Source organism: Myripristis murdjan, chromosome 17 (assembly GCF_902150065.1).
Source record: "Myripristis murdjan chromosome 17, fMyrMur1.1, whole genome shotgun sequence".
Lineage (NCBI taxonomy): Eukaryota > Metazoa > Chordata > Actinopteri > Holocentriformes > Holocentridae > Myripristis > Myripristis murdjan.
The window spans coordinates 5,976,705-6,001,930 of record NC_043996.1 but is presented as its reverse complement, the minus strand read 5'-3'; the positions used below and the strand labels follow the sequence as shown (position 1 = coordinate 6,001,930).

The 25,226-nt window shown below is 43.2% G+C and overlaps 1 protein-coding gene across 1 annotated transcript in view; it reads right to left on the bottom strand.

Annotated features, from left to right (window-relative positions):
- The window catches only part of LOC115375623 (receptor-type tyrosine-protein phosphatase mu), a 153,688-nt gene extending 129,098 nt beyond the window's left edge, over positions 1–24,590 (bottom strand). The window contains exon 1 of the mRNA XM_030075087.1: positions 24,397–24,590. Within this exon, the coding sequence (XP_029930947.1) occupies positions 24,397–24,469 (73 nt within the window). The 5' untranslated portion in view covers positions 24,470–24,590. The remainder of the gene's footprint in view (positions 1–24,396) is intronic.
- Positions 24,591–25,226: the final 636 nt, after the last annotated feature.

Sequence of the window (25,226 nt, the reverse complement as noted above, 5' to 3'; positions counted from 1 at the left end):
CTGCATTCAGACTTCTGTCTTGCTGTGTATTGCTACAGTCTGCTCGGCTCGGCTCTTTTTAAAAACACTACGCTGGAAAATTTTTTTGCCCATATTGCTCACTCAGTTATGCACATCAGTTTTGTCCCATTTCTGCAACGAGCATTACAGTCCATTTCCGTTGCCTCTAAATCTGACCCAATACCACCGGCTTTTGACAGTCAGCTTGTTTCTAATCTATAGGTGTGATGTAAGAATAAGTCATCAGTTAACAGTAGTGTTCACGGTGGGAAGCTGTTTTGCCCACAAGCCAAAATTGCTTATGCTTCCCATGACTCACCCATCGCCTCATCTAGATTTCCAGGATAGAAATTACGGTTGGTTGCCTGCAAGATTGCGTGGTGATTAGTTAACATTTTGCTGGTGTTAATGCCCCGCCCTGGTAACATCTGTGTAAAAACATGTTAAAACAAATCTAATTATTCAAATGTAGATTATGGATAAAACCAGGTCTTACCTATCAAATCATATCAGCAGTGAACATATCCACTTTATATGGCTCGTGGTGTAGCTAACCCACTTTTCACATAATGGGCCTATGTGCTCGGTTCATCTCCATGCAGCGAGTGACAGAACACCACAAGACAAATTACACTTTTCACCTGGTTTGTTCTCAATTCAAACAGTCAAGTGGCATGAATAAGTCTTCAAGGAAACAAAGGAATTCACTGAGGACACTTAATGCCTCATTAATATTTTGAATTATTAAATCCAATTATTGTATGAAGGCTCTTGACCTATTTTTTTTCCCCCCCGCCATTGACTGTCCTATCATAACCTTATACAGCAAAGAGTTGACTGGAACCTCGATTCCATTGCAAGGGCTTGGTTGGTTGTGTTGCTCCTGCCGATTGCTACTATTGCTATTTTGGTGCTCTAACCTTGGCTGCATTCAGGTGCTCCAGCTACTGTAGCATCCAGCTGAATGGTCACTGGGGTTCAGCTGAAGCACAAAAACTTGTGATCTCTGCCATCTCTCCTTACACTGTGGGGTTTTTCATTATCTCAGTGCCAGGGGCCAGAACAGTCTATGTATTGTGCTTTTGCGGATTTTCTGTCATATGTATATAATGTTACAATGTTGGATATTCATATTAAACATGGCCAAAATTTCGAGGAACACATGTAAACATAAAAGTAATCCCTGTGAGCAAAACAGTCAGGCTTCATACTGCTCTTAATACGAGAGCACTAGCAAGAGAGAGAGAGAGAAAGCGGTGGTCGTGCGAGCTAGACGGTTAATGAAAAGAGGGAGCAGTGATAGCGAGAACGAAGCAGTGAATCAGAGAAATAAAATGTTATTTTTTGATCTTTTGATTGTTTCACGGCAGTTACGTTCTAGAGAACAAATAAACACACCTGGTATGAATACTTTATCTGACATTCATTTTTAAATTTTTTTCATAGGAGGGTGACCGGATTTTCAGTCCAATCCAATCCACTTTATTTATATAGCACAATTTTAACAAACACAAGGTTTTCCAAAGTGCTGCACAACAAGATAACACAACAGAAGCAGAATAAAAAGCTAAAATACACAATAGGATAACACGATAAAATAAGATAAAATAAAATAAAATTATTTAAATAGAATAAAATAAAATAATTTAAAATGCACTGCCCGTACAGGATTAAAAAAAAAAAAAAAAAAAAAAAAAAAAAACATGCACACATAAAATCATAAATCAGAAAATCAGAACCCTATATAGTGTTTAAATTGGCTTACATTCATTCTCTACAGCCTTTCCCTTGTGTTAGCCATGACCAACACTAATCCTAACCTTAACCAATAAGCCAAAATGACCATTGGCCAGTTGGCAATCAGTTGACCAGTTAGAAAGTGGGCTTTTAGGGAGAGAGCAGCTAAAATGGTTTGTTTCAGACAGAGGAGGAACTGAGGGGCTGCATAAAGGGCCAGTATAAACTAAATAAGGATTTATTAAATTGTGAAAACTGGATGCAAAAATGTTTTTATTATTTTCTGATAGACATTTGGATAATTGAAAAATATGGAAAATGGAAAATTAGTACAATAATACTAAATTCTTTCATCAGAAAATTTAAATATGAAAAACTGTGGAGGGGGGTAGGGTGGGTGAACATGTTTGGGGTGCTGGTTATCTTGGTTAATGGCTAATAGTCCCACGACTGGACTCCCTTGTAGACAGTGTTTTTAATCCTGACAGCAATTTTCTATTTTTCCAATCCTCCAAAAATCAGACAATGTTAAAAGCAGCCACCGCCACACTGAGCTTCAGCTAAATCAACTGCCTTGTGTGAGTCAATAGGCACAGCAAGTTTACTGTGGTTCCAGGTCAACACGTCATGAGCATTATCTCGCTCTGTGCATAAATGCAGAGCAGGACTCAATATCCATAATTACATACTACAGTGTGTATCTGTTTGATTCCCAGCTTTGACAGATATCTGCACTCAAAGCAACCGTAGACCCGCTTGAAAGAATAAGCTGCATGGAAATTTGTTTGTAATCTCAGTAATCAGACATTATAATTCCAGTCACTTAATACCGTCTCAACTTATTTCAGCTTGAGCTGTCACTTGTTTAATTCCGTGAATACTTTGCTGTTGTTATTTTCCCAAGCGAGTGAGTCTGACATCAAAACCAGGGATTGTGCGCTCAAACAGTTTGACTTAACCACATCAGAAAAGTTGCAGCGACAAACTTCTTTTGCAGTCACTGGAGGCCAGTCTCTCCTAAAAACAATGATGTGTGTCAATCTATCTGTCTGATCCCCGAGGTCTCTCTAAAAGGTGTTATCACTTGATTGACCACAAAGGTCATGATACTCATAATACTCTAGCATTTCAGGAAAATGTCTCATCCAGTCAAACATCACTTTGAGCTGCCTGGTCTACTTGACCGTCCCCGAGGCCTTTGGGCCTATATTGGTTTGGCCAGAAGAGCTAAATCAATCATAAAACAAGGAGAGCTGCCAGAGCCTTCTTTCACACCCCAACACTGCAGCGCTCACTGCCATGTTTAGGCTATTTTGACATGGTCTCAGAAATGCCATTGACAGCAACATGACCAGAATGCAAATGCTGCAGGGCTTCACTGTGAGAATGGACTAGGACTGAATTTTGTACACAGGAGGACAAAAATATTTTCGCATGGATCAAGGCGTCTCTTTCAGGAGAATAACACACAAAGCCTAAAATTTGACTGCTTTGACAGAAGAAATAAAATGTTTCAAATTTTTTTGCTTATTTTTTTTCTGCAAGAGTGCTTTCGTCTATATTTTATCATCTTCTTCTGTAGGAATCTTCTACACCACAGCACCATCTATCTATCTATATTTTCCATCATAGGCTGCTGTCTAAAAGCTCACGCCCAATCTGGCTAATCCAGAATGGTGAACGAAATGATCCCTTTGATGCACCTTCACTGCTGCATAGTTTGCTAGATTGAACTTCACTGCAAAACACACTCAAGTACCTCCAGGCAATGTGAGATTAGTGGGAGAGTCAGAGGGAGAAAGAGAGAGAGAGAGTCAGAGAGACAGAGAGAGAGAGAGAGAGAGAGACTGAAGCAGGGGGGGCTGCTTATGGGGATATCCTCCTCTCCCCAAAGCTGATAGCTGCCAGCTGCAGGGCTAGTGATGAATCGACCACAGGGCATCATCATCTTCGAAGAAATACAAAGCAGCACAAAAGGGGCTTAGCTAAAGACACAATGGACGGGATTTTCCTCATTTATAGATGAATGTGTAATTAATTACGATGACAGACAGGCAAAAAAAAAAAAAAAAAAAAAAAAAAAAATAGTAGCAGTCCTGCTGAAAATGGTCCATCTCATGCTTTCATTTGATCCAGTTTGGGAGCTGTCAGTCTCTATTTGCCCTTTCTCAAAATACATCAGTAGAAAGGTACAGAAAGTATTTCTCATTATACCATGTGCCTCATATCGGCACATTGTAGGGATGGTAATCATCACACAGCCTGGTACGATTTCACAATGTCATCCACACACTTCAGCATAATGAGTCATGTAGTCAAGTATTTTAACATTCACTTTTGACTCCTCGGATGGAAGCTGGAGGAAGAAAGGGAAGTTGTTTCTCAATTATGACTAATGAGGAAATTTCTCAGCAAACTGCATGCAGCCCACTTCCATATGCCAAAACGAAGGTGGGAAAGGAGGCAGTATTGATTACACAAAATATGGTCAGCTGGGGTCCCCTACGGTTTCAACCTGGACATCCAGATGTTTAAGTGAGAGGCCAACATTGAATTCTACGCTGTGACCATCTGTAGCGCTGACCTGACTTTCCGAGTCGGGGAAAAAAAAAAAATCCGTTGGCTTTGAATTTCTGCATTTGCATCTAGAGCAATTAAAACCGCACATATTCCAATAACAAACATGGATTCTGTGAGGCACAAACATTGGAAACTTTTAACTAACACTCTGGCGCCCGGGATGTATCATATGCATACACAAACAAACAATACAAAGTCACACAAACTCATTTAACAGATTGAAAGTTGGCAAACTTCCCAAGGCTTCTACATGGCTAATCAGAACACGATGATAACAGGGCTGGAAAGCGTTCCCTCCTTAAAAAACGGGAGCTGTCAGCCAGATTTCCGAAAGATACAGACACACATGCATTATCCGTCTCGTGCATAAAATTAACAAGCGTGTCACTCTGACATTCACGAGATTTTTTATTTTCTAATGATTAAGGTGAGAAGTTGCAAAGTAAGCAGGATGTGTGGCGGTGGAATGTTTTTTTTGCGGATTGTGCCTCAGGCTGCGGCTCTTAATGAATTAGATGTGTGAACGTTTTCAAGAGGCATCTTCTGTTTCACACACACATTTCATTAACCTGTAGTTCACTCATTATTGCTGTGGGTGTGGAGAAAAGTAGCACCCGCAGATATAATTGCGTTTTTCGGGTTATAGGGCTGTGGCTAATTACTGGCTGAGATACAACACAGGCACTCAGACATCAGACTGATGGAACAAACCACAATGGCTTGTGACAAGCGCTGTCTTCCCAGGAGTTTCAGGAGAAGCCATGATAGCACAGTAATTCATGACTCATAACAGAATCACATCATCTCCATAGCATGGAAGATGACACCGGGACACTGAAATCAGTCGACAACTTTACTGCAGCCCCAGTGAAAGACCAAATCTGACAGCAAATTGCTAAAACAGGACGGATGTGATCCACGAGGTCGAAAGATCAGAATAAAAATTACTTTAATCACCAAGTATATATATATATATATATATAAAAAATACCCCACAATTTGTCTCAGTGATGTCGGTGCAGCAACGTACCGGCTACATTGACATGCATGGAGCAACCTGGCTGTTGCCCATACACCATTAAGGTCTTATTTGGGTTAAGCTGTTTACATGCACCTTTGACACCCATAAACAAAGTATTCCTGTTTGCCTGCAGTGTCCTGCCCAGAGATAACAGTCCGCCAGGGAAAAAAAAAAGTCTGAAAAGGTGCAGCTGTCAGCCATTTCTCACCCCATTGGCCTGAGCCTGCCTACAGGGAGAGGAAAATGTGATCCCTGTAAGTAACCGTAATACAAACCATTGCTTGTTTCCATTGCTGCACCCTTAGCATATTCCTCTGTTAGGTCTGTGCATCCTCGGCTTAATAGAGATTTGATTCAATTCACGGTTCACTGGTTGGCGATTCGATTTAAGAGGGCTTTTTGCTTTTTTTTTTTCTTCAATTTAATTTGAGTTTGTAAACCACAATTCCAGTCAGTGATTCAGTGCAATACTATCGGCCTCAATTTAATTATTAAACAGATGTGCACACTAATGTAAGATGATCTTTTTTTCTTCTGAAATACAAAATCAGACAGTAGAATTACTTATGCATTATTTATTCTAAAAAAAAAAAATAAAAATGCAATTCACAATATTCTGTTGATCATCACACTGCTGTCTTCTTTAGAATTTTTGAAGTATTGTGAATAATTCAATTCAAAGTATTTTAATAGATTCACGCTAAAGTCAGAGCTATGTCTTCTATTTATTTCTTTTAGCCTGTCGATGCAGTTCAATCGGTAGAATTTACATCTGATGCATCAATGCAGTCATTACACCTCTACACTGTTTTTGCATTTAACTTTCTACAGCAATGACACTGATTTTAGCTACACCCTGCCTGAAGACCTGCACAGTCACTAAAACACTCCAATTCAACTTCTTGCAATTGTCTTTCAGCTAAATTGTGCTAAAGATTCTTTAAAGGACTCTGTCTTCTTTTAAATCTATTCATGTGCATACTAAAGTAAATGGCCTGACATGAACAGTGCTTATTCCACAAAACGGAGGAAGCGCCTCTGGGTAGCTAAGACATTGTCTGTCACCTGGCCTACCTTATCTTATGGCCGACACAACGTCTGTGTCATCGCAGCTCTGGGACTCCACATTTGGAGCTCATGAAAGGCGCTTTAGACGAGACATCCACAGCAGCACATTTTCTTCACAATCAAAGCTTTATAAAGGAAGAAAGGGAGGGCGTCGACGCCCGAGTTTTATCCCTATGAATCTTTGGCAGAATTTTTTTTTCCTCTTATCCTCCTGTTGACAGCTTGTCTGATTCTTATAAAAGCCACCCTTCACTCAGGACCGTTTGTCTTTCATTGAATTGGCTGGAGACATCTCCCTCACTTATTGACCTTGAGAAACTGACTTTTCTAACTCAACAAAATTTACAGATTGTAGGGGCGACGGATTCAACTTTAGGCAGCACTTTGTTTCTTGAATATCAACATGAAGGAGAAATAAATGGGAAATCAATAGCGAAGAGGAGTTCAGCAAATCCATCTGCACTATCTCTCTCTCCCTCTGTCTCTCTCTCTGTGACAAAGCTCACCAGCCACAAAGATTCTGGTGTTGAGAAGCCCGGCTGGACGCCGAGGCAGACTAGTTTATTTTCTCTCTGCCATTTTTATCTCTCTGTTCACATGCTGTTCAGTGTCCATTTATCCGTGGTGAGGGTTTCTCCTTGGCAGGAGCGATCACTTTCAACAACAGGGCCTGCGAATCAGAGCGACGTGTCGCCTCGCTCCGGTGACAACTAACGACTACCAATGTATGTGGGCAGGCTGCCAGTGTGCTGGGGTAGGAACAGCCGGGGGTGGTGGAGGTGGAGGTGGGAGGTGGAGAAGGGGGCCGCTCGCTCTGAGGAGACAGTTCGGCTCACCGGCGGCGGCATCAAACCTCACATCACATCCCCTCAGTCAACAAAGTCCCCTTTACATCATTTGCAGGGAGATGTAATCAATCCGCTTTGAGAGGCTGACTCTGATACTGGATGTCTGGAGCCAGGCGTCAGAGTAGCCCAATAGCCCCGCAGAGAGGGGAGGCAGCCGACACTCGGGGGTCGTCTGATTCATCCGACGGCCGACCCATCGCTCCCTCTTTCCTCCTTTCCCTGTTTGTATTCCCAAGGTCAGAGGGGGCACCAAAACTTTACTTTGCACATGTATTTTTGCCGCGAAGACTGAGAATAAAAACGACCAACACCATAAATAAACACTAATTGGTAGCTAATTTTCTTAGTTCTTGCCTGGCTGATTTATTGCCTCTGGGCTAGTATGAATTATTCATCCGAGTGGCAAAACAGCTTTATGTAGAAACCTACAAGGCACTGCATTCATTATGCTATCATGCCGAGTAATTCCAGGCACTGACGGCTGGTATTAGAATAATATGCATATTGGGTATTCTTTTTTTTTCCTGGGGCATTGGCAGGCAGTAATAGCGCTTCCGTTGGCAGGGACTGAGAGGGATGCAACACCCTCATGGCTGACAAAACCCCCTTGTTTTGACAGAGGATTGAGCGAGGAGGGGAATGAGCGTTTCAGCTCTGCCCTCGTGGAAGGAGGATTAAGCTGTGCGGTGGTGCTGCCGAGCGCGCGAGGAAAAGACGAGTCGGTAGGCTGTGTTATCATGTCAGACATCCCTCCCGTGGCACCGCGGACCCAAGCTGCCCCTCTGATTCCAAGAGAAGCACCTGGCCCGGCCGCAGGGAGCTCATCCGCACCGCCACTCTCCCCTGGGAGCAGAGCAGTATCCCACTTACCACAGTACGGTGTTCCCGAGCCCGGTTGACTGCAGAGCAGAGGACAGTTCAAAGACAGATATACTGTACTGTTTGTCCTTGGGAATACGCTTCCTTCCCTTCTCCCCTCTCTCTCACACCTAAATTCCCCGTGTTTTTCCCCCACTGACAAGTCTACAGCAACGCCAGCAAAGCAGGGGCGATGAGTCGGACGCGAGACGGTAAAGCAGAAATGTCAGTTCAAAGCAGGGGGGAGGCTGTTAAATGGCAGCAGGCGCCTGGGCGAGGTGTCTGTCTGCCCAAGTGTTCCCTGTCTCCGCCGATCTGTCTCCGCGCCGGAGACGACTCGCCTCCGGAGGCCCACGCCGTGTCCTCGGGCGACGACACCGTCAGCATGAGGAGAACATGCAGGGAGCACGGGCGGGGCACAGCAGGACTACACCATGCTGCCCTCCGCTCCGAGACCCGCCACCTACGACTCACCTGCACCTGCGAGAAAGTGAACACACCATTCTTTGGGTTTCAAGTGCTGTTGTAATTCTTCGAGCATCATTTCTACTTCCTGTGACCGAATGCAGGCGTTGTTTTATAAGCCAAAGGGGGTTTTAGAATCGCCAAGTCACCATGACTACAGTGACCCCCGCAACTGGTGCAGTGCATTTGTGTGTGAGTGTGTGTGATTTTTATTTGTTTTGTGCAGTGTCTGAGGCATTGCTGCTTGAAGCCCGGGGACTTTGAGGCCTGTCGGTGCCACCGTGATGGGCCAATCAGTTTCATTTTTCTAGATGCTGGATATCAGTGTAAAATGCATCATTCCCCAAAGGTTCATGCAATTTCATCCAGCAGAGTCTGAGATACTGAGTGTGAAGCTTAAAGGAAGACTCTACTAGCCTTTTTCCTGTGGGTAACATTTTGTGTTAGCTTAGCATAAAGACTTAAAGTCTATGGGAGTCATTAGCTTAGCTCTGTCCAAGTGAAAAAATAAACCTTATAGCAATTCCAGAGCTGTCTTACCGTATTTCACCAATTAATCGCCCGGGCGTTTAATACGCAAAATCAACTTGGACCCCGGGCGTTTAAAAGAACCAGGTGGCTATTCGCTGCAGGCCTTTATTTATTTTTGCACAGACCTGCACCAGGCCATTATTGTGATGACAGTTACCGTCCAACATATTTACAGTCGGGCAATTTAAGATTACGGTGCACCCTTTTTTTCTAACATTAGCTAGCGCTCTTATTTTGACAGAAGTGCCGCACAGTTATTGTGCGGCTAACTGTTTACTTCTGCAAAAATAAGGTGAATAGCCTTATTTTGGGTTACCTCATTATGATGCAAATAATCGCCCCGGCGGTTATTCGGGTAGGCGTTTAATACGCAAAATGGGTGCAGACCCGAGGCGTTGGTGAAATACAGTATGTACAAAATGTACCATGTGTATTTCAAATACACGTTTTGAGATTAAAAAAATGTATTTCAGATACACATGATAAACTGATGACTCCGATAAACCTTTCTGCAAAGCTAACACCTAATGCTATCAATAGGAACCGAACCACTGGATGTACGGAGGTGAAAATGGTATTGAGCATCTTGTCTCAGTCTCAGTATTCCTTTTCGGCCCTCGCTGCCTTGTGGTGGGCCAAATAGGTTTGGATCCAAAATATCAAACTCCAGCGTCAAAACTTATAATTCCCTCAGATTTTGTCCAAAACGGGCCAACAGAGGCTCAGAAATCATGTGTGACCGACAGACGGAGAGAGCCCAGTCCACAGTCTTTGATTGTGGTGAACAAAAAGAATCAAGTGTAAGTCCTCTCACTGAGAAGCAGGATGAAGTGAGGCCCAGTGTTCAAGGGTTATTATCAGCACGAGATTTTATTATTGTTGCCTGCTTGTCATCAAAGGACCCCGGTCCAATAATTAATGAAGGGCTCTCACGATAGATTTTGTTTTCCCATGGTGGCACTGATGTGTTGATTTGCCACCAAAACAATCTCTTGTTTGGCCCGAGGCTCCCACTGGGCAACAATAAAATGTGATCTGTCTAATTTCAGAGCGGAGCATGTATGTTTGGGGAGTTTATCTGCGTTTTAAGTGTTTTCCTCATTACTCTGGATATCAGACAGTGTGCTGCCAGATATTAGGGGGCATTAACATCATGCATGCCCACTGGGGTGGAATACAGCCTGTCTCCGACTCAAGCTGGGAGCTTTTGTACATGACAATCATCTGAATAACTAGGAAGCCAGAGCTAGAGCAGGTGATCTAATTGGCTGAAACAATCTGTAAGTGTACATGTCGTTCCAAGGACCACCTCATGTATTTGCAAAATCCAAGGACTTAGTTCTTGAGTTCTTTCTGATTTGAGAACAAATGAGCAGGGATGAGGGGAGGAGAGGAAATTTCCTTCAGAAATCACGCCTGACAAGACAGCTGCTGTTGACTTTTTCCTAGGAGAGCAGTGGTGTAGATATATTAAACATGTTAAGCAAATCTCTACATATTCCCAAGTAAATTGAAAAGATGTTTAAAAACTTATTAACGGGCAAAGGATAATATCCCTCCTGGAATTAAGGATTGACAGAATTGGAGCAACTCGGGCGAAACATTAATTAAGCACAGTGTTTGACTGTTCCACCACTGCAGCCAGAAGACTGTCTGGCGTCTTGTCCAACATCATCACGTGAGGCCACACTGCAGACCTCATGCACACATCCAACTGTCAATGTACATCTTAACTACGATTATGCGTTGCTTAAACATCACCAAAACTATTCGGACGACTCAATCTTGACTGTCTGAACGCAAATCTTGGCGGGCACAAAGTCACACGAGCGGCACCGCGAAGAGGCGCGACCGTAATGGAAAAATTGAGATGGGATCCAGATAGGAGCGGTATCATAAATCCAGAGGCAGAAACCAAAGGTGAATTTTCAGAGTAAATGTCAGCTCCTCCCACAAGAGGATAAGCCTCTGTGCCCCGCTACTGTGACTGCTCAGTGGTGTGTGTGCTAGTGTATTAGGGTGAGATAAGGTGCGCACATCCGAGGGCGTCCTATTTAATCTCTGGGAAAAAAAAAAGCACCCTTTCACAAGTATGCCGGATGAACTTCCACCTCGCCAAGCTACTTAGAATGATTAGAATGAAATTTCAAAAATTGTCTTTTTTTTTTCCCCCCGCCTAGATTCTGGATATTAGCCCAATGAGCGCACAAAACAATGTGACCCCTCTGCTGACCCTCTCTGTGGCAGGGAAATTGCCGCTAATGACATGCTGTAGCACAGACCGACTTATTAAAAAGATTTCTCTCACAGCCGCGTCAATTGACACGTCTCCAGAATAATTCTTCACATGCAATAAACACGGTAACCTACGGTAGCGGGGACTTGCACAAAAAAATCACTCATTGTTGCCAATTATTTAGCGTCATTACAATCTTGTACCTTGTAATTTGACAACTATGCATACTTTTGAACAGAATGAGGAGTGTAAAATAACCTAATTTGTATAGAATGGAGTTGGGGTGGGGGGGTGGTGTTGAAGAGATGCACACTTCTGGGGTTGAAGCGGTACACTTGGGCATTCGAAAATTAGGAGGCCAGCCATCAAAGAAAAACATGTAATTATCCCGGAGAAAATGAATGTGTATGAATGCATTAGCAAAAAATTAATAAGACTAATCCTAATCTATCTTTGGAGTCAGGTGCTCCAGGAGAGGCTCGGCCATCTTTGGGGATTTCTTCAATTAAAAATGTGACTCTCGACTCAGACCTGGTTATTATAAATCTCACTCCACCTTCGTTTCATCTTCGAGCCGCATGATGCAAAATCACATAGGTTTCTTTTTTTTTTCTTTTTTGGTGTTGTTGTCATTGCACAGGCAGCACTAATTAAAACTCATACATAATCTCTTATGTAAATGGTTTTTGCCTTCTTTGATCTCCCCATGTAGTCGAGGACAGCCAGATCACAGACTTGGACTAGATCTGTCACTGGAGTCAGAGGGAGAGAGGCGAGGTGGAAGAGAATCTGATGCGCTGTGATGTTTGTCAGCCCGTGTGTACAGAGGATGTTTGATCAGGCCATTACATGTGGGGTCTAAAAACAACACGGTCACCCCACCCAGATCTATCATCGCCATCCTCTGGGACGCCCGGCCTCTGATGTGAGGCGGCGAAGGTGGAGGGTGGAGAGGGGGGGTCCTTGCCGAGGCATTAAACGCAACGGGGGGCATGACAAATAGACGCGGGCTGCACATCGCCCCTTCCCGAGAACAGCGAAAGGTCAGCCGTGGCACCCTGGACGGAGTCCCGGGGCTTTCAGTGGCCCTCGGGGGGGAAACTCGTGCACGCTGCCTCCTCGAGGTAGAGGGGTCAGCCTGCCAGCCCAGAGCATGGCAGGAAGAACCACTGCGGCTTTTCCATGCTGTCGGAGCTTAAGGCCTATTGGCTTATGTTACAAATATAAATCCGCTTGGTTTTGTTACTTAAGTGCACACCCCCCCACCACCACCACCACTGATCCCTGTTCTCCCCTGAAGAGCTGGATACCACCTGCTAGCCACACACCATGACACTGTGAGGTTAAAGAAAAGGAGGCAAACTTTGGCCCAGTAAAACTTTGGAACCGAGTGCAAAAAGAGGGAGCCCCAGACGGCGCATAATGAGGGGAAGAAAAGCAGTGACCGCGGCTATCTTTGGTCTATCAGTGGGGAGTTTGCATTCGCAGGATTTTGATAAGAAGAGTGTGGGTGTACCCTCCTCCTGTGTCTCCCGCAAATGAACATGACGGGCTTAATTCACCGGTGTGAGGGCTGGACCTGCTGTCCTCCTTCCTTTCGTCCTGCCCGTCTGGTTGCTGCCTCTCTCATTCCCCAGCGCCACGGTGTCACCAATTAGCCGGGGCCCAGGTTTCATTAAGGCGCCGGAGCTGCCGCCTGCCGCCTTCTGTCACATCCCTGATAATAAGCTTGAGACGGGTCCGCTAACTGACACGCGGGGCCGATGAGGAGACGCGGCGCACACACACCACACGCAGGCACAAGAGCCACACAGGCATGTGTATGCAAACACACATAACACACCCGCAAAGCGTGCGTGTCCATACACGTATATACGCCCGGGCCGTGAATGCGAGCGTGCGCGCGGCGTGTATTTGTACTTATACGCCTACACACACTCATGCTTGGATACAGTCAATCTGTCAATGCTTGTTATGTCTTTGTGCATTCATGAGTGTCTTTTGTTTGGATAATTATAGAAATGAAGGCTGAATGATGAAAGTTGGAATGATAGGATGAGGGGAAACAACTGGCGGAGGTAGTTGTAGTACATTCGGCGTGTCAATGTCAGACTTCAGTCAAACCGGGATCACAGCAGCCACGCCAATACGCCATTGCCACGCATAAAATAATAAGAGCTTAGCAAGATGACGCCTAGCTGCATGCGGCTCTCTGCAACGTGACAGACATAAACTAACTCTTGTGCAAATTCCCTCTGTGCAATAATCCATATTCAATACCATACTTATGTGCAATAACCTGTGCAATAATCCATATTCAATACCATACTTATGTGCAATAACCTATAGTGCAATAACTCCTGTCCATGTTTGCACTTGTACATATATTTTTTCTTTCTTTTTATTCTATATATATATATATTTATATTTATATTTATATTCCTTTCTTTATTTTTCTTGACTATTTGCTCTTTTTACTTTACACTTTGAGTGGGAGTTGTTATTGTGACAAAAAGTAATTTCCCCCTGGGGATCAATAAAGTATTCTGATTCTGATTCTGATTTGGGAGAGAAGTGATATTTTTAATTTTGAAACAATCCGGCGGACGAGCTGCATTACGTTCAAACTTTCCTCAGTATTTCTAGTCACTCCACAGTCGACTGTACACTCTAGTATCTGGCACCCCAGCCCAGCATTCCAGCCACGCCAGTGCTATTCTGACACTTTGGAAAATGCACAGCTGGGGTGATACCGGGGTGAGGCTTTCCCCGGGGAAAGCAACCTGGTGGGGTGGTGAGGGAGGTTTTCAGACACACAGGTGCTGTTGAATATTAGCCTCACGGCAAGAAGTCTGGGCTCATGGGAGTGAATTATTCATCCGCCGGACCCGGGCAGTGTGCCTCTGCCTCGCCAGGCCACGGCAAAAACCTGATCTCCACCGTTTGATGCGGCTTCAACTTCCCAGCGACTAAATAAGCCGTGGAAGCCGCTCTGAGAGATGGGCCACAACCTGCGAAGATTTTCAGAAGCCGGGTATGGGCACTGCATCGAAAATCCGTAGATGCCGACATGATGAATCTCTCGCCGACTTCATTTTGTTGATGCTCGTGTGTGCTCAGTAAAAGCTTCCTGCGGTGTTTGCGTCGTGCTCTTGGGAAAAACGACGATGCACACAGTCATATCCGGTCCACCCATTCCAACCCACAAGGCTATTTGAAAACAAGAGCACCCTTGATATCCCACCAGCCTTGAGTGTGTAGACAACAAGAGCCTAGTGCAGATACCAAACTCTTGTTAGGAACAAAAGTTGAACTGAAAATAAGAAAAACCTTGTTCTGAAAAAGAAACTGCATATGCCATTGGATCTCATTTTGGCATCAGCAAATGTGACGGAGACTAAAGCAGAGTTAAGTGTAAACACTGTCAGGAAACAGCCCCAACTATGAAAGGGAACACAAACAATTTGTTTCACTGTTTGAAATACAGCTGGATTAGAGAATATGATGAGTGCATGGCAGCTGACAAGTGCCAGCGTTATTTATTTTGGAAATAAAGCAGACACGGGAGGCACATTCGTTTCTTAGTTCCTATTCATTTATCATTATTGAGGTTAATGGGACAATATATCTTAGATATTTAAAGTCTCATTGCCCGGCCCCATTGCACGGCACAGCTAACCCACTAATGTGCCACTAGTTTTCTTTATGCCTTTGAGCCTGACAAATGCTATTAATTATGGCCATATTAACAATTTCTTGACAGCAGAGAGGGGCGAAAATGTAGTACCGTGACAGGCAACAAAAAAATCAAGATGAATTGATATTTAAAAGGATAGGGTCAGTATTTTTCAACCTAGGTCATATCCAAATCATTTTCACCCATACATGGCACTGCCTCACCTCTAGTTCTAGTGATGAGAAACAGCTTGTTGCTCACAGTTGGTCTTAAGCACACTATACTATAACTGAGCATTTGTTTTGGCCTCAAAAATCATTACACATGTCCTTGCAATCAGGAAAACGGTGCTTTCTAACCGATTTGATGCAGTATGTATTATAATACGTTGCCTTGTATACAGCCACGCCACTCCAATGCTAATGGCTAATGCATTCACTTGACCTTGGATCTGAGAATTTCCATCGTGTCAATTTCCAACCCGTGAAAACAAAACATTTGCAGTGTCACCTCTTGAAAAATGGAATGCGTGTTGTAAGTATTTTTAGTAGAAGAATGTAATATCATATGGCTAAATAAAACAGAAGACAATGTTTGCAACTATTTTCTTCTATAGGCCCATGCTGTGAGTACCCCGTTTTCAAAAAGGACATTTACAGCGGTTGTTGAGGCTTGAAAGCAAATGCCCCGTTGGTGTGTGTTGAAGGCTAGCAAGACGCTGCAGCAGAGTGGCAAGTTTTTCATCACTACAACTAGAGATGAGTGCTATGTATGCTTATAAATGATGGATAAACATTTTAATAAGGCCTGGGTTGAGAATTATAGTCTATGCTTTTAGATTGGTTCACTAACAAGAGAATGTGGAGAAAATTGGAATCCAGTTGCTGAGGATGTGTGTGTACCCAGTGATCATTTTTTTTTTTTTTTTTTTTTTTTTTCTTGGCCCGGCCTCTCTGTGTGTATCCACAACTGCTGTTTATCTTCAGCTGGGATCCTATTATGAATAATGCCCCATTCAGATCTGACAAGGGCAACAGGGAAATCCTCAGCCAGCCCTGGGACTTGCTCAAAGACTTAGCGGGACAGCGAAAAAAAAAGACATGTTTGCATTTTAGTCAAGCCATAGCTTCAGCGGCGGGTAATGATATTCATGCTGAACAAATATATTCACACCACCACTTGTAGTTATGCCTGTGTTCTGTGTGTTTTAGGTTTCAGCTCTTGAGGCTACAATGTGCATGGCAGACATAAACCGACTGGACGCAAACTGCTTTCGAGAAAAACAGCCACTTGAATATGACAGTTTATTGACTTTGACACCCAAATGTCTATGTGATTTTGCACCGGCTTGTAATTAAAGTGCAAGTGCAGGGAACTATTGGACATGATGCTTATGCGATGCTGAGGTACTGTTGAAAAACGAACCAATGCCAGAGCCCTTCCCCATTAATTACTCCCTCTTTTGCCACATCCAACTGAAACCCCCCCCTCAAGCCGGTGATGTACCATCATTACAATCAACATATCAGATTTTCACCGTTTTGTTTATTGAGATGTGCATTATCCCAAAAGCATGTGTTTTCAGCCTCCTTTCCGTTTGCTGCGCTGAGCTCGGCTCACAGTTAATGACTCCCCTGCCCTGTAATTTCTTTAGCATGTGGCAAACTCTGATTACAGGGTGGGAGTCAAGCTTCAAGCCAAGCATCATCTTTTCCAGTTATTGTTTTGTGTTTGCTCTGTCTTTAACACGGGCCCTGCAGCTGTGTGTCTCAATAGCCACATAGACGAAGCAGTGTTTAACACCAAACTGATTTAATACAACACTACACTGCCGCACAGCCCTCGGCTACTGATTTCCAATGCATTGTTTGCAGTAGCATGCTGGCACGACAAACAAGGCGTGCGTTTGAAACTGAGAGCATTGACACGGGTGGCGCCCACTGATGGTCACTGATAGCGCGACACTCTAGCAGTTATCCAAGCTGTCCCCTGGAAGAAGTGCTGCCGGACTTGGCTCCTGTCAGGTTTCAGTGGCTTTTTCAGCGACTAGATTGTCACCGAGAAACGCACTGATGACAATATCATTTAGATGAAAGGATAGAACATCTGCTGCGAGGTTAAAAGTTAAAAAGGTGATGCACTTTGATGGAAAATACCTCTGTATCATCACAGCACACATCGCTCCGCTCCCTCGAGCTACTTTCACATTATCGTCCTGATCCCCCCGCCGTTCCTCCTCCCCTCTTCCGTTTCTGTAGGCGCTTGTTGCACCCCATCCACCCCCCACCCTGGGCCCTGACAGCTCCAATGTGACCACCCTGCGTGGTGCAGTGCGTACAGTAATGCCATTAAACGTCCCCTCTGGGGAATTAGTCACGCGGAGGTTTGAGCTTAGGGGCAAACACAAAAGAGGCCTATTTGAAAAGGAGCCAAGCCCAGCCTGAGGAGGTCAGAGGGCTGTTTACAGAACAACAGTCTCTTATCGGCTGTACACTTCCCCGAGGAGTCTCCACCGCAAACAGATAACAGCCTCCAAATAGGCGCCAGAGTGTGACCGATAGGAGTATAATCAGGTACATTCTACTCTGGGAGGAAGACGTGGGAGGGTGTGGGGGGTAACAGCGTAGTCCACTGTTAATGGTGGGATCATACACTGCAGGTATCTGTAGATAAGACTATGTGTTTTATTTTCAAATGTGTTACACATCTTCCACATCTCAAGTGGCCATGAAAGCAGTGAAATATGATGGATGGATGTTTTTCCCTCTAAATAAGCATCATTCAACTGGACCATTGTGGCCTAATTCATCCTCGGGGATTGCTTCATTATTGAACTGTTAAATGGTCAATAGGTTCAACCCAGGCGGCTTTTAGCATAAGGGCAAACAGACAGTGCAAAAGCCAATGCAAATAACTGGCGCTCAAACAAGGCCTAATGCATTAATGACTGCATGATGTGCGCTAATGTGACGGCGACAGATTCAGACTGACAGTAATGGAGAATTTCGCCCCTGGTTATACTCATAAGGCCAGGGTGGGGGAGGAGCGGGGATGTACACCTGCCTACTGGCTGAGCCTTGACAGAAGCCTAATAAATAACAGGAGACAAGGTGAAACAGCAGCAGCCCCCCCGCACTGCCACCACCTACACTACCACCAGTTGTGCAAGCAGCCTACGCAGACAGCTCTTTGGCATAAAAAAGACTCTCCTCAAAGTTAGCCAAGTGCATTTGCCCCATGAAGGAGGCAACTCAAGATAGTGGTAAAAACAAAAAAAACAAACAAAACAAAAAAAAAAAAAAAAAAAAAAAAATATATATATATATATATATATATACAGTACAGGCCAAAAGTGTGGACACACCTTCTCATTCAATACGTTTTCTTTATTTTCATGACTATTTACATTGTAGATTCTCACTGAAGGAATCAAAACTATGAATGAACACATGTGGAGTTGTACTTAACAAAAAAAGGTGAAATAACTGAAAACATGTTTTATATTCTAGTTTCTTCAAAATAGACACCCTTTGCTCTGATTACTGCTTTGCACACTCTTGGCATTCTCTCCATGAGCTTCTGTAGGCGCTTGTTAGCCGTGTGTGTGTGTGTGTGTGTATGTGTATATATACATACACACACACACACACACACACACACACACACACATATATATGTATGTATATCTATATCTATCTATATATATATCTATATCTATATCTATCTATCTATATATCTATCTATCTATCTATCTATCTATCTATCTATCTATATATATATATATATATATACATATATGCTCCAAGTTTTTTTTATATATATAAATATATATAAAAGAAACTTAGCCCTGCACGGCTCAAATGACATTCAAGTTCGTGACTGTGGCGTTAAAGTGGCGGTGGCAGGTTGATCTGACAGAGCTGAAATTATACTTCAAGCATCAGGTCAAGGCTGCGCTCACCTGAACCACAATCAAAGTGTGCACTATCAGAATCAATTTCAATTCACATAATAACCCTTGGGTTATAGGCTACAAAACTGAAAAGATACCAGCTCAGAGAACAGCCACTTTCCAAGATAAGTGAGGGACGTGCCGGGGTTGGGGTCGATTCAATCAAGTTGGTATGTAATGCAACTGGTGCAGCTGCTGTTCACCGGCTGGTCATAAAGAATTTATTCACGGCGCTCTCGTTTAAGATAGAACATGTGATCCTTTAAACGGTCATAAAAAAAGGCGTTCTCTAATTTTAATTCTGAACAAATGTGAACTGACCCCACGAACTCTTGGATTTTGGAGAGTGGGCCTGACCGTCAAGTGAACATACACCTTTATGTCCTCATTTCAACCGCTTCCCCTGCTCCTCCCCTCTTCCCCTCCTCCTCGTCACCATTAATAACAATTGAGAGCCTTGGAGCATTAATTAGTGAAATTTTCCTGAGCGGCTGGACCCTCTCAGCCACCTACAATGAATGCAGACTTCTGTAAACATGATCTGCTGCATAACAACTTGTTTTTTCTCTACCAAGTTGTTTTTTTTTTTTTTTTTAACATGGTGATGAGATCACAGAATTGTTCGTGAATGGCTAACACACACACTCTCTCACACTCTCTTTCTCTCTCTCTCTCTCTCTCTCTCTCTCGTCGCTAACTCTTTCTCTCTTACAAACACTTCCTTCTCTGTCTCTCACTCTCTCTTCATTAGGCAGCCCCTGTGCTGGCCTGTGTGCGATTCATTAGCTTTTATCCTCTTCATTTGAAGAAGGAGCTGTGTATAATTAGAGCATCTCTGTTTGTCCAGCATCCCTCACACAGTCACATCTCAAGTCCAATTACCATTCCGCTGCAGAGCTCCCGGATAACATCGCCACATCAGCCGCCTCAAGAATGAACTTCAAACTATTACCGCCTCTCAAGAATGTAAATAAAATCACTTGCAAATCAACAGCTAATGATTGAATGTGGAGTGGCACTCCAGGGATATGAAGATGATGAACCACACCGGTAGACTTCCCCATCTGAGATTTTACCCACTTTCTTGTCTTAAAAATGCTCGTGATTGGCCAACACTTAACCGATTCTCATACTTGGATTTGTCTTACAAGGCCTAGTTGTAGTTTTCATTTGATTTGTTTGCACAGTGATAAACTATAAAAAGGCATGTGATTTAAAAAAAAAAAAACAACAAACAAACAGAAAGAAAAGAACCCCTATCAGAAAAAGAACATTCCTGTGACGGTAACACTGTTTCTATGGAAATCACGCCGTCCAAAATGACTCATGTAAACTCATTGATGCTTCATAGGTTATTTGTCCTTGTGTGACAAAATAGCCATGTCAGCTGATGCTCCTTTAAGTGTTATTTACCAAATGTGCCAATGACGTCTAGATCGTGTTATAGTCCAAACTGGCTGCTGTATGTTCAAAATGAATGATCTACATGATGCTGTGCCATGCAACATGTATGACACATAATGATTTAATTTTCTTTATATAAGACCTCACCACTAGTTACAACTGTAAAATATTCGAGTCATTCTTGTCTCCAAGCTATTCGTCTAAGTCTGTGCTGTTCAGTTCACTTGATATTTGTCAGTTCTTAAAAGTTTAGCGCTCAAAGTGACACATCCCCATGTCTAAAAGCAACGATCAGTGTCAGACAGCTCTTCAGACAAACTTTGCCAACCCATCCCTAGGAAGTTACACTTTGCAGGTAACACAATGTTTGAACAGGTTCAGTAAATCCGCGGGTTTCCACCGCCTTCATTATCATCATAATAAAAAAAAAAAAGTGTCTGAAAGCAAAGTTACAGAAGAATGTAGACACCTCAATTTCTGCTTTGTACTATCATCAATCACCAAGGAGATTTTTTTTTCTCCCCCAACGTGGTTGAAGCCATCTTAAAAAAAAAAAAAAAAAAAAAAAAAAAATCACATGCATATTTAATTTCATTCTCCACTGGCTCACACAAAGGAAACTGCCACCCTTCAAGACACCTTTCAGGAAAGTCTCTATTAAATCTGAGTCAGCTGGGGTATAAAAAAGAGAAACATTTCATGAGTGAAAAACTATCTAAATTATTGCCAGACTTCAAATGAAGTGCTGTTTATCTTCCCAAGCAGACAACGCGTTGTTTTACTCCGTAGTCACAGCTTGGATGGCAATCAGGATCGGTCAACCAGGACGCTATCAGCAGCAGTCACTCTGCAGTGACAAAGTACAGCTCTGCACTCGGAGCATGGGCATTATTCTCAACACACGGCTAACCCCTATCAGAAAACAAGGCAGGTTTTATGGCTGTTGGGGAAGGTGGTAAACATAACAAAGCGCACAGCTCCCTGGAATTTAATGTGCTCGGTCAAAAGACAGAGTATAGATATCAAAGGCCAGGCATGCTAGAAAAAAGCTGTCCTCATAATGTAGAAAACACAAGTGCTGCCCATACACAACAAGTGATTTATAGTGCTGTTTGTTTCTTTGTGTCTGAACCGAGAGCGCCCAGTGGGTCTTGTGAGTCCAACAATGAAAAAAAAAAAAAAAAAAAAAAATAGCAACAACAAAAGAGCAGTTCATCTGTACCATGACACTGTGAACAGACATGCAGGTGCAGACGCCACGGTGCACAAAGGAAGGAGATGAAACTGATGTGTGGCGTAATCCTGCTCACGCACTCGGTGTTGTTCTTTCTGCTTGAATTAAAAATACATCCGAAAGGACTGCTCATTATGATCCAGCTCCAGAGTCAAAGGCTGGAATAACACTGCAGGATGCTGATACTGTGGGCAGGAGTTGACTGACACCCTGGTTACCTCTCTGATCTAATTATCACTTGAGCTATAATCACATATTCTCCATAATAAATGTGGCCCAGAGTCCTGCGCCGGGCTCATATTCAGCCTGCACCTCTCCAGCCATGTGTGGCTAATCCGTCACCAAGCTGGGGAGACTAAAACACATCCAATTGATTTCTTCCTGGTTTACATATTTACACACACACTTGTGCAATTAGGACCACATTTATCGATGGTTTCAGCACCACTGGGAGCCTGTAGTGCAACCCACTCCAATAAATCTCCCAATCCGAAGAGTTGCCAGTGGGCAAGACTGATAAACCTCAGACAAAAATGGACTGGGAATACTTTGAGCTTCAGGGTGAGAGTGCTCTCAATCACTAGAACTGCCTAATGGCGCTGATACTCTGCTGATACGCCAACTGGTGTAAAACTTTTCATTTATTATGGGATTCTTCTATTCCTGTGCAGCCTGTCTCTTAATGTGATGTTGCTGCTGTCTTGGCCACTTCACTATAAAATAGGTTTTTAATGTGAGTATGGTCTAACCTGCATACATTATGGATGCAAAGCAAATAATGCTATTAAAGGCATTCATTGGCTAAGTTGTTTTGTTTCATTAAAATGTGCATAAAAGGCAGTCCTGTCACAGCATCGAAAACAGATAGTTTCCACTCTACATCTGAATTCTGACTTGTGCTCTTCCTCTCTCAGCAGTTTAACTTCATTATCAAGGCGTCACATTAAAGTGTACCATGCTGCCCCCAACAGGCGCTCTGAGAAATGCACCCCGTGCTCTTTGAATCCAAAGCATCCAACTAAACTGCAAGCATACTCAAACTTGACTTGACCAGTATGTTACATGCAGAAAAATAAATCCCCACTTTCTGCAAACACATTGTATCCTGCAGCAGGTCAATTTCATATTTTGTGAGCTATGTGAACACAGTTTTTGTAATATTGGCAGTTGGCCCACAGCATCACCCTCAGGTTAGACATTCACTGTCCATATAGGTATTGATTGAAATGAACACAGGCTAATGCAGCTTTTTACACAAAGATAATGTCATTGTCCAGACAGCTGAAATGACCCCTTTTAGGGATTCAATTAGGCTATATGTAAAATCACCTTGGGAAATCAATGGCCATTTCATTATGGATACGAGTCCGCTGTACAAGACCATTATATCAGTAACTGTAATAACTTCAATAACTCTAATAACCAGCTGACTATATAATCTTGCTTTCCTGCATATAGTTTTGCCGGCTCAAAATGAGAGTGGCCATGTATCAATCTCATTCATTTAAACAGGACCTCTGTTTTATAAAAATAAAACACTTTCTACTGACATGTTAATGCACGTGCTCTCTGATAACTATATGTATAACTGACTGTATACCGGTGAAACGTTTCCATTCAAAACAATAATGGCCCTAAAGACAGAATTACCCTCTCATATTTAAATTCATAACAATGACTTTTTGAACCTGGACACGAGTGAAGACAATGATAATGCCACATAAATACAATGACCTGTATGTTTTTTATACACTATGCAATCTTTCAGTGTAGTGGACTTACAGTTATTTAACTATAGGGGAAAGTATGGAACTGGAGTGCATACACATTACAACTAAATAATGCTATAGAGATGTTTTGCATATTTGTCATATGGTTATTTATATGCTGTAATTACTTAGGAATAGTTTTTCTTCTGGGCTAAAAAAGAAAGAGAGAAAGAAAGAAAGCTTGCAGTCTAATGCGCACCAAAGACAAACGCACGTCATATTAGATAAGGAACTTTACTTATAGATGACTATAATATGGTGGGTAGTTGGTGAATGGTTGTGATGATTAGAGCCGTGGAAATGAAGCTGAGATGGAGCACAGGGTGAAACACAATGAAGGGTCCTGGTCCTGTGGCTCCTCTGTATAACCAGCTGCCCACTGTGGCACTTTGCAGAGTGAATCCCCTGAGGTTAATCACATTAGACAGCAACTTATCAGGACAAAGTTAGACACAATTACTTCACTCTTTCAACTTGTGGTTAAAGCCTGGCACACACACACAAACACACACATACACACACACACCGGTGTAGGTGCCCCGCGGTGCTACGGCGCACCTGCTCGTGGCGCACGGCGGCAGCACCGTGAGGCTCCCAGAGGAGACACACGAACTCCTCATGAATGGCAATCGCGGCCAGTTGTGGAATTAAAAAAAAAAAAAAAAAAAAAAGCTGGTTAAACTACATGACCTTCAGCCGGTGATCACCGTGGAGCAAACATCCTCCAAGCGAAACAAAACTCCGTGATATTTCCTTGAAACATTACGCTCTCTCTTCAAAACCCCACTGTCTTCATACAACTTACACGAGTTTGGCACTGCTGGATACCGCATGTGCTATGAATTCACATAATAAAGGCTCATATCAGAGCAAAAGCAGGTGATTAAACTCTATTACGCAAATTAAAAAAGGTGCGTAAACTGACTTTGGGTGGCTTTACCCTCCGCCACATCCCCGGCTATGGCATAGAAGAGCACTGCGCTTATGTACGTGCAAACATTTCCAGGTAATCCTTACCTTTGTAAACTTCCCCTCGGACGGACAACAGCAGCGTTATTGCAGCAAACAAGCAATTGATAACTTTATCCATGTCGGCAGCTCCGTCGTAGCGTTAACCCCCAGCCGCGGGGTTAACTGGCAACTCTTCTGCTATTTTGCAAGTTAAATCCTACCTATAGTTTTAAGGGTACAAGTGCTATATGTAAGTCTGCGCACCCTGCCCGCCTTCCCTTCACGTGTTGTTGGGGTGAGAGGACACTGTCGCCGACACGGCTGCTCCTATTGCCGACTTGCTCCAGACTTGGAGGAGGAATGTGAGTGAGTCCTGATTCCTGAATTACGCGTGGATTGAGTGGTCCAGCAGCTCCGGGAGCAGCGGCTGTGCGCGCTCTGTCTGTCCGGTAGAGGGCGCGTGTGAGACCCGACTGACAGAGTGACAGGCGGGAGCTTCTCCCCTCCTCCTGCCACCGTGACTCAGTCCCATTTGTTTTGGCCAGTTGTGGGAGTTCAACGTTTAGAGGTGAAACTCAGGCTATGAGAGAACCCTCGGGCTTTTTTTTTTTTTTTTTTTTCTTTTTACCCCATCAGTCATTCATCAATTTTTTTTTCCTTTAATGTAGTGATAAATAACAATTATTTCCATCATCGTAATGATCAGTTGGTGATAAGAGCAACGTATCTGTTATGTTTTCAGACAAAATAAAAATAAATTTCCTTATTAATAATGTAATGAATTATTATGCTATAGAATTAAAAAAATAAAATAAAATGATCAATAAAGAAACTATTAAAACTAACCTTCAGCAGCAGGTGATCATCACAACCAAACTCAAACCAAAAGATCATAA